General features: G+C 41.8%; 1 protein-coding gene across 5 annotated transcripts in view; it reads right to left on the bottom strand.

Annotated features, from left to right (window-relative positions):
• The window catches only part of Cacnb4 (calcium voltage-gated channel auxiliary subunit beta 4), a 244,806-nt gene that overhangs the window by 8,442 nt on the left and 222,759 nt on the right, over positions 1-13,605 (bottom strand). For all 5 annotated transcript variants that reach the window (XM_034494568.2, XM_076928741.1, XM_034494566.2 and 2 more), the window contains 3 exons: positions 13,146-13,255; positions 9,513-9,664; positions 7,609-7,704 (listed from right to left, as the gene is read on the bottom strand). In XM_034494568.2, the coding sequence (XP_034350459.2) occupies positions 7,609-7,704; positions 9,513-9,664; positions 13,146-13,255 (358 nt within the window). The remainder of the gene's footprint in view (positions 1-7,608; positions 7,705-9,512; positions 9,665-13,145; positions 13,256-13,605) is intronic.

A 13,605-nucleotide genomic window follows, 5' to 3' on the forward strand; every position in this document is an offset into this window, starting at 1 on the left:
AGCTTTGCCACATTTTAGAATGACTGTAAAAGTCATGTCTAATCAGCTGCTACTCGTGCAATGCAGGAGGTCCTAACTATAGAAAGAGACAAAGAGAACCATTTAATCAGCAAAAGCCCCTGGCAGTGAACAGTTTGCCCCTTCTGCTATCAGGCCTGTGGTGACACCCATGGAGAAAAGGAACAGGGCATGGTCCAGAGAGGTGACATGCTGGACACCTCTGGCATCCTAGGGTGGAGTCCTTTCTTCAGCTGAGGCATGTTGGATCTATGCGGCTGCTAAAGAAAAAAAAACAGCAGGAACAGGCAGGAGACCTGTTGTCTGGATAAGCGTTCACGCAAGCACAGAGTACAAAAGCACTGTGAATTCTAGGTGGTAGAAACAGGTCTGCCATATATATACTCAGAGCTGGGAAAAGAGCAAGGCTCAAAAGAGATAAGAAAGTGCGAAGGGTTTTGATGTTTCAAAAAGTCCTAAGTCCCTCCCCACCTCCCTTGTTAAGCAGTTTCATTGTGGACTGAGTGCCTCGGCAGGAGCCTTCTATGCTAAAACTCAGAATGAGGAGCAAACAGAAAGGGTGTCTCCGGTTTTTACAAAACAATCACTAGTGTTCAGCGGTGGAGTAAATGTCATTTGTTGTATTCTTTTGGGAGGGAGAACATACAGAGAATGACTGGTACGGTTCCCTTAATGACTACAAAATACAAACTACTCATGTGTCCTGTCTACCGTGCTTATGTAGGAAGTCGTAACTTACTGTTTTTAACACAAAGGTTGAAAGCCTTAGAAATCAATTATGCTGTTAGCTTTACCTCCGTTTAATTTTAAATTAAATTTATTTTTTTTTTCACTTCACACGTATGAGTGTTTTTGCCTGCATATATGTCTGTGCATCACATGAATACTTGGTGCCCAAGGAGCTCAGAAGAGGGTACTAGATTCCCCGGAACCAGAGTTACACAGGGTTTTAGGAGGCCACGTGGGTACTGGGAGTCAAACCCAAGGTCCACTAGAAGAGCAGTCAGTGCTCTTAACTGATAAGCTATTTCTCCAGCCCCTAGTTTTACTCCTTAAAAAGATGGCTCACTCCCGAGTGTTAGCTAGACAGGATATCATATGTGTGCAAACTCCATTGTTATACCTTGCTTTCATTTATTTGTTGTGCACAGATAGAGCATCGTGTGTGTCATCTTTCCTGTTTCTAAGAGGAAGCAGGCAATACTAGAAATCTGTACACCTCCATTTCCTTACTATTGTAATATAGAGAGGCCTCTAAGGTGCCACCAGTTAAGAAGAATGGCCAGCATATGCTACTCAGTACATCAGCATGGCTGGATGGCTCAGCCCTAACATTAATTACATAACAAGCAGCCAGTCAATGTTACCTTCACATCAAGATTGCATTAATCGTGTTATGGAAGTCTCTGGGGTCTTGAGTACTCAACTCACTAACTGGAAACCGGAGTCCACATTTAGATATCTGTTGTTTAAGAATCTAGGCCATCTTGTGGAGATGAAGCAAAGTCAAATAATAGTGGCAAACTGGCAGAAGCTCTTTTTTAAGACACTAAAGGAAAAAAAATCAGTTCTTGCCATGGCTGTGGCACTGACAAAGGTGAGAATATAGAAACACTGGTTTTGAATCTTAAAATGTTTTCCTCCCATGTCTCTCTGTGCTGCCCATTCTTACTCCTCAGAGATTATAACAATATCTGGCAGTGTTGTTGTCCACGGAAAAGGCACTGGATGGTTTTGATAAGTTTATGTCAATTATATGTGTTATATCATAGCCCTGACGGGAAGGGACCATTTTTACCATACTGTACCCAGGTTGGTTGCTTGAAATCTCTAGAAATGTGTAGAATGAAATTCGATCCTGCAAGGCCTTGCTTCATGTACAGGAGATCTAGAGCAGGTTACTCTGTTTTTGAAAAAAAGCAGTATGAAAAATTAAGCAGCGAGCATCCAGGGTTTCATACGAATGAATACAGCAGTGGAGAGACTATGTCAAGTAGACAAGTGAATCTGTACGATTCTCAATAATTTAAATATTGCTGGAACTTGGCAGTGGAAAATTCCCCTCAGCACTTGCCTGCATGGTAGAATGACTTGGAGTTCATTCAGAATGGGAAATAAAGTAGACGAGAGGAGAACCATTCTGGTTCTCACAATGTTAGAGGTTTACAAGCAGGCCTCTGCTGAGATGAACTCACCTCTTCTAGACAGTGTCATTTTATACAGGCAAAAAGCCATTAGCAGCTCAAAGAGCCACTGGGTCAGCGCTTGGTAATACAAGCCAGCCTGTAACTAAGTGGGATTAAAGGATTATATTTCATTTATCATCCAATTGTCTATCTGCTTTTCTCGCCAAGTATTATGCACCTCTTATTACCATGCTACAGGGACAAGTTGAACTTGGCCTTTTCTCTGAAAAGGAAAAGATGCTAATACCCTGAAGAAGACAATTAAAACCTATAAATATAGTGAAAGAATACATATGTTTCTATAAATTAGCATGGCTGGATGGCTCAACCCTAATATTAAATACATAACAGGCAGCCAGTAAATATTACCTTCACATCGAAATTCCATTATTTGTGTTATCGAAGTCTCTGAGGTCTTGAGAACTCACTAACTGGAAACCGGAGTCCACATTTAGGTATCTGTTGTTGTTTAGAGACCTAGGCCGTCTTGTGAAGATAGAGTAAAGCCAAATAATAGTGGCAAACTCTGGCAGAAGCTCTTTTTCAAGGCACCAAGGGAAAAAAATCAGTTCTTGCCACTAATTGGTATCGCTGACACAAAGACGAGAATCTCAACATGTTCCCCTCCCCCTTGTCTCTCTGTGCTGCCCATTCTTAATCCTCAAAGACTATAACAATATCTGGTAGTGTTGCTGTCCATGGAAAAGGCACTCGGTGGTTTTGTTACATTTATGTCAATTATATGTGATATATCATAACACACAATCTGGCTAACCACACAACAAAGAGTCTGCAAGCGCTCCTGCATCCCAGTGCCTGGGGACACTTTCCTGTTTGCCTCTTGATTGGGTGTTAACTTTTTTCTTCCTAGAGCAGATTTTTAAATGACCACAAATTCCTCTGTCCTCTCTGTACTAAGATGGAACAATATTCCCCTTCTCCTTGAATCTGGGAGGCCACTGTGATCACTTTGACCAGCTAAATGCTGAGGAGATGCTGGGATGGGACCTGAGATGAACCCTGAGGAGGTGATGGTATTTGATCGTGTAGAAGCCATAGTCCTGCAGAAAAGGGCTCAGGACAAAGGCCCTGAATCAAGTGGAAAGGAAGAACAGGTTGAGTCCCTCCTACTTACCCCTGCTAGGAGATCAGTCAGCCATCAGCCGATTGCTACCCACCAGCCACTGTTTGAAATCTCCACCTTTAGGACTACTTACTTTACAGTAATAGATGACCAAGTTTATCCTAGAAGAAGGAGTGGCAATTTCCTTCAGCTGCATTGGTCCTGCCTCTTGGTTGTACAAAGTTTGAATGGAGTCTAGTCATTCCCATGGTTTACCTGCATACTGTCCGTTGCTACTTAAAGGCAAAGTTGAATAGTTTTGGAAAGAATACCACTTGGCTCAACGAACCTAAATTATTTACTACCTGGCCCTTTACTAAGAAGTTTATTGTCTCTTCTACAAGCAAAATCCTTACTGATGAAGCCCAGTGCTGTCTCTTGTGGAGAATATCCAGTGTGCTGGCTAGTATATGTCATCTGACACAACTAGAGTCATGTGAGGAGGAGGGAGCCTCAATTGAGAAAACGCCTCCAAAGTTTTCGAGGTTGATGTTGGATGAGGAAGGGTCCACCTCTGTGGGCAGTGCTACCCCTGGGTTGGCAGTCCTGGGTGCTCTAAGAAGCAGGCTGAGGAAACTACAAGGAACAATCCATTAAGCAGAGTTCTTCAGAGTGCTTCAGCTTCAGTTCATTCTCCCAAGTTTTTGACCTGAGTTCCTGCCCGGACTTCCCTAGGTAATGGACTACAAGCTTTAAGATGAAATAAACCCTTTCCTTTACAAGTTGCTTTTGGTCATAATGTTTTATCACACCAACAGAAACTCTAACATATGTAGTAACTAACCTATTGCTATTTACCATCTAGTGTATTGGTTCTCAACCTTCCTAATTGCTGTGACCCTTTAATATAGTTTCTCATATCGTAGTGACCCCCAGCCATAAATTATACTGTTTCTATTTCATAACTGTAATTTTGGTACTGTTATGAGTTATAATGTAAATATCTGATAAGCAGGATATTTGATATGCAACCCCCAATGGGATCATGACCCACAGGTTGAGAACCACTGATCTAGAGTCTCCCTGGATTAAGACACTATCATTCCCCAAGGCATCTAGCTTTTGGGAAGCCAGTTCACCTTTTCTTGGTCTCAGTTCCCTCATTTGTAAAATGAGAAGATTGGAAGAGAACTGAATTTCCCTTTAAGTGTTCCATGAAACATTAAACCCACAGGCTTTTCTGTGGAAAAAGACCTGCAGACACATTACTGAGATGCACAAGATATCCTCTATCCTGCTGGAGACACAGAGAGCACGTTGGCAAAATTGGACTTCTAAACAATGAAACCTGATGACCAGTGTTTACATTAGCATGTTTTTAAACATCTTTTTAAGACAAAAAAAAAAGTGATTCTTTCCCCATATCATCTGAGATCATCCAATAGTAAGGTACATACTACAGGCTGTACCTGATAGTCCCTGGAACCAGACTCATCCTTCTAGCTACGGAAAGTTAATTATTTCCTTCAGTGGCTTTTGAGACATCCCTTTCCAGAACCTGCTGCCAGTGATATCACTGCAGCGTGGGACCCTGCTCCTGGAGTCTGCTGGCTCAGCAGACTGGGGACACAGAAGCTAAGTAAGCAAGCCGCAGATCCTTTCAAAGGAATTAAAATGTCCCAGTGATCGCCAGTCTCTGGGAGTCAGTGATAATTATGGTCTTGAAGTAAAACAAATGCAGACACATTTTTAAATTGCTCTTGACTTTTGTAGTCTGAACATTTCTTCATGCGGGCCAAACTAGAACGCATGATTCTTTCCCAGAATCTTTCCCAGACAAATGCTATGCACACAATATCACATGCTTAGAAAACGTTAAGTACATGGTTACCTTAATTACTCTCTGACTGTTGAAAATGCTAGGATTTCTGACCAATTATTCCGAACAAAGATGTGTCTGCTAATGTAGTGATGGGGGCGGGGGAGTTCACTGTGCAGGTACTCCATGGTAAAGGTCCCCTTGTAATCAGCCTGGCATGAAGGAAGACATTCTAAAGAGCCACTTGTGAACTTCTCTTGGGCTATCAGACTACTGAAACAACAAACCCCAAGGGATTAGAATTTACTCAGGATCCTTTTGGTGGTGCATAGAAAGGCTGAAACAATGGTATCAGAGGAAGAATAGGTTTTCCACAGATGACAGCTTTTAGGGCAGATGGAGATATGATGTGTTAATGATAAGCTGGACCACACCAGAATCAGAAATTCCTGCCCCTTATTTAAGCCTAAACTTCATGCTAGCATCCTGAAGGTAGACTTCACAGGGAACTACTGGATGCCTTGGTTCTTCTCGCCAGTGTGGTCACATTGATTTTCCTCTGCTTTTCATTACTTGTTTCTTTTGTTGGCACACTGAGGATGGTGGTGGGATCTTGCTGGTTAGGACGACTGAAGCCCAGGATTTCACTCTAAACACTTCAGTAATGTCCTCAGCACCTCAAACACTTCAATTTTAGGAAGTCATAAATTATTTTCTCTATAATCATTTTGACTGAGTGCTAAAGTAAACTGACATAAAAAAGAAAAGATATTTTCTCCAATAAATCTCTTGTAATTCCATTTCTGGTTTTAGTGACTGCTTCCTAGAATACCAAACTGATTATAACTACTATTCTAAGATTGTCTTAAAAAGTAGAATGAATAGCATAGTTTCTGGCTTTTAGTACCTGTAAAGATTATTTTGCTAAAATAATTCTGAAGAAATAATCTTCAGTAAAGATTATTTCTCTACAACTGGAAAACATTACAGGGCCATGATTGGTTGACACGTTCTTTTATACCTTTTCAGCATTTTAACCAAACACTCCACTCTGTAAGTGACATCTTTAGTAGGCCATGCAGCATTAAGCATAGAACCCTGGATCTATCTGCAGGGTGGGTAACCTGATAACTGTATTATGGGAGGAGAATAGGTGGTGGTGAAGAGGAAACTGCTTTGAGGCCAGATCCACTTCTAATCTTAATTTGCTATGTGATCTCAACAAACTCATCACATCACATCAACTCTGGTTTAAGTTGCCTCGGCAACAAGTGGGACTTAAACTGTCTCTTTCACAAGTTTATACTGAGGAGTACAGATAACAATGGAGAACATCCAGCAAGCTGTCCCGCCCTGATAAATATCTAGTGAAAGGATGTATCCATGTTCTTGCTTTTCTTGTCTACACAACTTTCATTCACTCTTCACTCCTTCACCACACATTTATTATGCGCTCACTATGACAGAGACACGTGGCTCAACCTTGAACCTGACAGGAGCATGTGCATAGAGTCTAACAGACCAGGTATGGCATAGCACAGAACATACCTTGGAATGAGAATGGTGACAGCAGCTCCTGGACAGCATGTATCCTGTGCCAGGCACTGTTCTAAGAACTCTCTCATACCTGCACACAGGTGCCTCTTGAATTTTTACCCCAATCCTTTGCAGCAAGGTTTATATAGCTTGTCTGCGCTTTGAATGGTCATGGTGTGTCACCTCTCCAAGTACTGGAATTGGATTCTATACTGTCACAGAACATAAATGACCCTTGTATAAATATTTTTAAAAATATAATGAACCAGCCAAGAAGGGTTTTTTTTGTGTGTATTTTTTTGTTGTTGTTGTTGTTGTTGTTTTTTTTTTTTTTTTTTTTTTTTTTTTTTTTTTTTTTTTAGAGACACCTAGGCACAGAAACCATCAGTCAATTGAGCAGGCACAAACATGGCTGACCTACTATGCTCTAAATGCCTATGACAACATCACCTTTCTCAGCCCAGCCCAGCCCACCAATGCGTGCCTTCCAATCCTGCAGGTGTTATCTAGCAATGACACTAGGCAGCATGTAGGCTTTTACCCCTCAACAAGTATCCCTTTATCTGTTAGCAGCACAGAGACCTCTAATTGGAATCCAGCTTTGACCTTCAACCTTACACCCTTTTGTGACTGCCAGAATCTTCTAGAAGGGAAGCTAAAGGAAAGATAAGCTGGTGTGCTTTATTTTGCTCTTTTATTACAAGTGCACACGTCACTGGATGTGGTGCCTGGGTGCTTGCAAGGTAATCAGAGAAGAAGGAAAAAGTGTGGGTTTTAGACTTGGAGTTCACTTCTCAGGACAAGGTAGACACTATCCTGTCCTAGAAGCCTGAGTCTACCCAATGTAACACCAGCAGCTCACTCCAAGAAACCACTCACCCCTACCACCACCTCTGTTAGAATAGAAGACATGATGTAACATGAAAGAACCCCCCCACTCTTGTAAATGGTCATTAATGATTAAGCAAAAAAAATATTTTACTTACAGGCGGGCACTGGGCCAGTTTATCAGCTGCCACCAGTTGAACATTCAAGTGTTTACTTTGTGACTTTCCTCTGGACTTAATCAGCCGCTGTAAGACCTGACAAGATGACAGGAACCCAAGGGATTGTCAATGAGTTGAAAGAAAACCAAATACACTGGGCTCAGATTTTTTTTTTCAGTTTATATAACCCTGAGAATTAGTAAAAAGGATTTACAGTGAGAAATCACCCACTTAGGATCTCTGTGCTGATGCCCTGTGGGCCTAGAGTGGACTGGACATAGCCATCCTGACCTAGCTCCCTGTGGGGTCCTGATGACAGCTTCGTGTCCCACCTAGACTTTTACATCTCTTGCAGATTTCAGAACTTCCTGTCAAAGGGAAAGAGCTGGTCTGTTCCTGCGCATGTTGAGTCAATACTATTCGTTTCAGTAATACTTCGGTCCATTATCTTTACGCCAGATATCGGGGTCATTTATGCATGTCATATTTTTCAGTAATTAATGAAATATTTGATTTGATTTTAAATTAATCAAACTATTTCAGATTGGAAACCTAAGTAAAACGAATGTTGAAACATTGCTGGAAAGAAGACAGCTTTGGTCATAGCTGTAGCTGCATTTGGCCATATGCTCTTTCTTTCAGTGTTTGTTTATGTTGAAGCAGAGATTTCTCCTGTGCTCCTCCATGAAGTTCTGTGATACCTTAGTGCATGGGTCCATGCAAGTGCCTGGTTCTGGACTACCAGACACCACAGCAGTGGTGCAGAGGGGGGTGGGGTGACAGCCTCACTGCAGAGGATGCTTGGACAAGGGACAAGGACACTCTCAGTGGTCAAGTGAATTCTGGTCTGTTCTACACACTCTCCAGAACTACTTCACCATGGTTGATATTCCCACACTTTCTTCAGAAGCTCAGGGCTCACCAAGAGGCTGAGAACATGGGAAGGGTGACAAGTCACAGTTTCCCTAGGCTTTTCTCTAACCACAAAAGGAGACCGTTTGGGTAGGGATTTGAATTTGCATTTAGGTAAACCAAACTCATTCTAGGAGGCCTTGGAAAGGAGCTAAGCATGAGGCTAACACCTCTCATGGGTATCTATTTCACAGTTATTTTTAGAACACCACCACTGTTTAAAAGCAAAATCAGGACCGGTGAGAAGGCTTAGTGTGTAACGATGAATGCTACCAAGACTGATGACCTGAGTTCAATCCTTGGTGGGAAATATTGGGAATGGAGGCGAAAGGAGGGAATTTACTTCCACAAGTTGTCCTCTGACCTCCACACATATGCTGCGACAGCACAAGTTCACACAGAGACTAAAAAAATTAAAAAGTAACCAAGTAAATGTAAGAAATAAACGGACATCGAAATCAAGAGTGGGATCTGGGCCATCTTCCTCTATTCTGGTCACTTGGTAGTGACATGACCAGTTGGGCTTAACCATGGAAGTACTATGTTCCTCAAGGAGCCCAGCTACACACAGATGACAAGGTCTGTAGTATTGCTGTAGGAGATGTTTACACAGTGAGCTTTCACCTTACATAAGATCTCTCTCTGGATTATGTACTCCTCTCAACTGGGCAGAGAATACACGTGATTTAAGAATTGATATTAAAACAGGACATTGGCCAAGTGGAACATACAGCCTATAAAACACCAGAGTCTACTTTTCATTTTCCTTCCTTGAGCTCTGTGTGTATTTTATCAAACTGACAGCAGGCAGGAGCTTCTTGAAGAGACATAGTATTATTCTCGGCTACCCTGAGATTCCTAGAACTTGAGTACTGTTTTAAAATGTGCTCATTAACAGACTCTGGAGACATTTCTTCTGCTTCCAAACTAAAAGGGCTGAGAGGAACCTCAAGAGGGAAGCTTCTAGACCGCAGACAGGATGCAGTGGTTACCTTTGGGGATGAGACCTTCACGTGGACGATGATGGGTGCTAAGGATGTCTTTATTAGCTGTGCTGGGTGATTGATGGTGTCTGCATCAAGAACAACCAATTGCAAAGATCTTGCCAACTCAAAAATTCTTTCAATTTCACTCTGTACTTCCGCTAAAAAAGGAAACAATAAAATGTCAGGTAGTGGTTAGTCTCAGTAACTATTACTTATACTGAAAAAAAAATAGTGTAAGCTTTCATATATGTATGTCTATATAGTAGAACAAACTGTTTTGGACTTTCATAGACTTGTCTGATGAAATCTTTTTTTTTTTTTCTTTTCTTTTTGAGACATAATCTTATTATGTAGGCCCAGCTGGCCTGGAACATGTTATGTAACTAAGGTGGTCTCTAACTCACAGAGGTCTGCCTGCCTCTGGCTCCCAAGTACTGAGATTAAAGGTGGATGCCACACAATGTCTATTCTTTTTAAAAATATTTTCTAAAGATAAAATTGTGCTTAGACTAAAACACTGGTAGAAGAACTTGAGCCAGCTCTCTCAGAGTGCTTTATCCACTCGGCCTAGCATGGCGTTATTTATATGGCTATGGTGATTCCATTTGGGGGTTGCTTTTAACAAGATCCACATTTAGGAAACACATTCAAAGGATGGAAATGGACTGTTATGCACATTTTTGTATCCTGGCTAATTGTTGTGAGTTTCTTCAGACAACCGGAGATTACCAAGTCTAGCTGAATTTAAGCTTTTGAGCCAATGGAGTTGTCTAAGGTATAGTTACTTTAAGTATAACACACACACACACACACACACACACACACACACACACACACAGCTGACTACATTCAAATGCTGCACTGTATATTGACTCAAACCTATCCGGTTGGTTGCAATAGTCAGATGACTCAAATCTGAATCTTCTAAATTAGTCAAATAAAAATGCTAATTCTTTTCAAATGTCTAAAGCAATGCAAGTACTTTGTTTTGAGACAGAGCCTTGCCATGTAGGTCAAGCCGATTGTGGTCTTTCTGCCCCCATCTCCCAAGTACTGTAATGAGATATATTAGTGGAACTATGGCTTATAAGCCCCTCTTCTGCTTCTTCTTCTTGTTTGTTTGTTAGAAGGAAAACACATGTTCAAAGTATATATTTTTCTGAAATACAAAACTTGAGCTTGGTGGTGCATACCTGGCATCACAATACTTGGGAAACTGAGGCAGAAGGATCATGACTTCAAGGTCATCCTGGGAAACCGAGAGTTTCAGCCTAGACTGCATTGCATACTCAAAAACTGATACTGTCTCAAAACCAGAGAACAGTGACAAGAAGTCCTTTATATAGTTTATGAGTCACCGGATGTAGTGGGTCATGCCCCAAATCTGAATTAGATTCTGTTAAGGGGAAGACTTTGCATAGAAGCAAAAGTTTCTTATTTCTTAAAGCATCGGTGACATTTAATGCATGATCAACATTAAAACGTATGACTATGGGGGCTACAGCGATGGCTCAGCAGTTAAGGGCAATCACTGTTTTTCCAGAAGACTAAGTTCAGTTCTCAGCATCCATATTATATACTTTACAACCACCTGTAATCCTGTTCCAGGGATCAGACAGTCTCTCTGGCCTTCTTACACACCCACATACATGTGGCTGGCACACACACACACACACACACACACAAATAAATAGACAATCTTCTTTTAAAATATGAGTTCAAGTAGACAAAACACATATTACTTTCACATTATCAATACTAATGTCCTGAAAGGTACCACAATGATTCTCCTGTGACCAGCTTTCAGGATATCTATTTAAGGCAATCTCTGCCAAGTTCTAAGGAGATAATAGTCTACATTTGTTAGTAATAACGAACATATATCCAATTTTTTCTAGCATGTCAGAAACAATTTAAAAAGAAATTCTTCTCAAGAAGGGCGTTTGGAAAATAAAGCCAATTTTTACTGCAGTCTGTTTCAGTAGAAGGGTATTGAGGCAGATCCTTGATTTGCACTTTAGCTGATCTACCACTGTATAAAAGAGGCTTCTGGGCAGCACTGCCGCAGAACAAGCTCACATTGTTTTAGTTTCAATCCTCACATATTACTGTAAAATAATGTAAAATTACATTTGATATTTTTCAGAAGAAACAGAAAGGCAGTAATACAAACTGTACTGCCCCAGGACCAGAACCCATAGGCACTTTAAGTCTCCATCCAAATAGCTCAGAAACACCAGGGTTTTGTTTACTCTGCACCAGCAATGAACTGGAGTGTTGGTTTGTTTTCAGTGCTGTGACACTCAAAGCCCTTGGGCAATGGCCCTGTGCCATAAACAGAGGTGGAACTTGGGTAGATCAAGAGAAGACCACATTGAATAGTGGGTGAGCCCAGTATTTGGAAAGTCTGTATACACAGTATAATAGGCAAATTATAGGCACAAGGAAGGCAAAGGCACTTTTATCTACCTATCTCATCTTCTTCAAGAAGACCAAACCAGAACAGACAAGTTCTCAGAGGGGTTCTAAGGGAAGCTTCTTCATAAATCTGTTACTTGTAAACGAAGCTGGGGCAGCCAGAGAACCTGGTGCTGGAGGCCCTTAGTGAGCACTCTTTACCACTAGCCTGGAGTGCTCCATCATCTTTGGAACTGGTGATGCTTCTTGTGCCCAACTTTATTGACCAAAGTTGGCTATGTTTGTTTGCTTGTTTGCTTGCTTGCTTTTGAGACAAGGTCTTATGTAGTCTAGGCTGGTCTTGAACTCCTGATCCTCTTGATTCTACTTCCCAGGTGCAGGGATTACAGATGTTCATATCCTCACTCAGCTCCCAAAATTGTTATTTTTTTCCCATGGGCTCAGGGAAACATTCCCCCAAAGTGGCTCACTTCTATGCACACCCCAAGTCATTGAAAACTTTTTATTCTCCCTTATGGGAGGATTTTTAAGATGTTTTCCAACAAGTACTCAGAAAAGACAAGTTTAAGTTCTCTGCATGTCCATCACGGTAGTCACCGTTTCTACTAAAAGATGTGACTTTTCTGGGTATACACAAGAATATCATTCCCTTCTCTTATAAACATCTTGTTTCCTTCCATGTCAGCCATGTGTCACCTATGACAGAAACCTTTTTGTGAAGTTTAAGGAAAAAAAAAGGTGGTTTCCCGTGCTTCAGCAGCAACTGAGTAGAGAAGCCTGAGAAGGTCTGCTCCTGCTGCACTAATTGTCTAGAACTGAGAGGGGGAGGGGAGGGAGAGGGAGAGAGAGGAGGAGGAAGAGGAAGAGGAGGAAAAGGAGGAAGAAGAAGAGGAGGTGGAAGAGGAAGAGGAGGAGGAAGAAGAGGAAGAGGAGGAGGAAGAGGAGGAGGAAGAGGAGGAAGAAGAAGAGGAGGAAGAGGAAGAGGAGGAGGAAGAAGAGGAGGACAAGGAGGAGGAAGAAGAGGAGGAGGAGGAAGAGGAGGATGAGGAGGAGGGAGGGAAGGAGAGAGAAGGGTTATGGCTGCTGCAGGACTTTGCCCCTGTCCTGCCCATCGGCTGGCTTTTGCCACAGATATCCAACACTTCTCCATGCAGGTCAGTGCCCAAGTAGGACAAGATATTCCCCACCCATGCACCTCATGCCTATATGAAAACATCTTACCTAAGCTGGATCTGGTGTTTGAACGTTCAATTATTGCTCTCTTGCTAGGATTGTTGAGGACAGACCTCTTAGCAAGAGAAATGTCAGCTGTCACTCTTGTTATGGATATCCTAGGAAGAGGAACACAGAACGGAACAAGCCAGTAAAAAATGTCATGTGGCTCTCTGAGTGACTCATAGCTGCAGTGCTTAGTAGACACTTCACATACTACCACAGAACCACCGTACAATAAACATCAGTCACACGGATTTTAAACAGACTCTGGCTCATATTAAAACAGAAACAATGAATGGCGGCAGGCTTTGGCTCTTTAGCTGAAAACCACTCCAGTAAAAATGGGCTCCCTCCATTACGGCCTGCCTGGCCAAGTTGCCTTTAAAGCACACAGCACACCAGGAGGGAATCAAAACATGAATTAGGCACGCTCTTTCTAGGAAATAGCTGTACCAAATTAGCTGTA

Source organism: Arvicanthis niloticus, chromosome 2, assembly GCF_011762505.2.
Source record: "Arvicanthis niloticus isolate mArvNil1 chromosome 2, mArvNil1.pat.X, whole genome shotgun sequence".
Lineage (NCBI taxonomy): Eukaryota > Metazoa > Chordata > Mammalia > Rodentia > Muridae > Arvicanthis > Arvicanthis niloticus.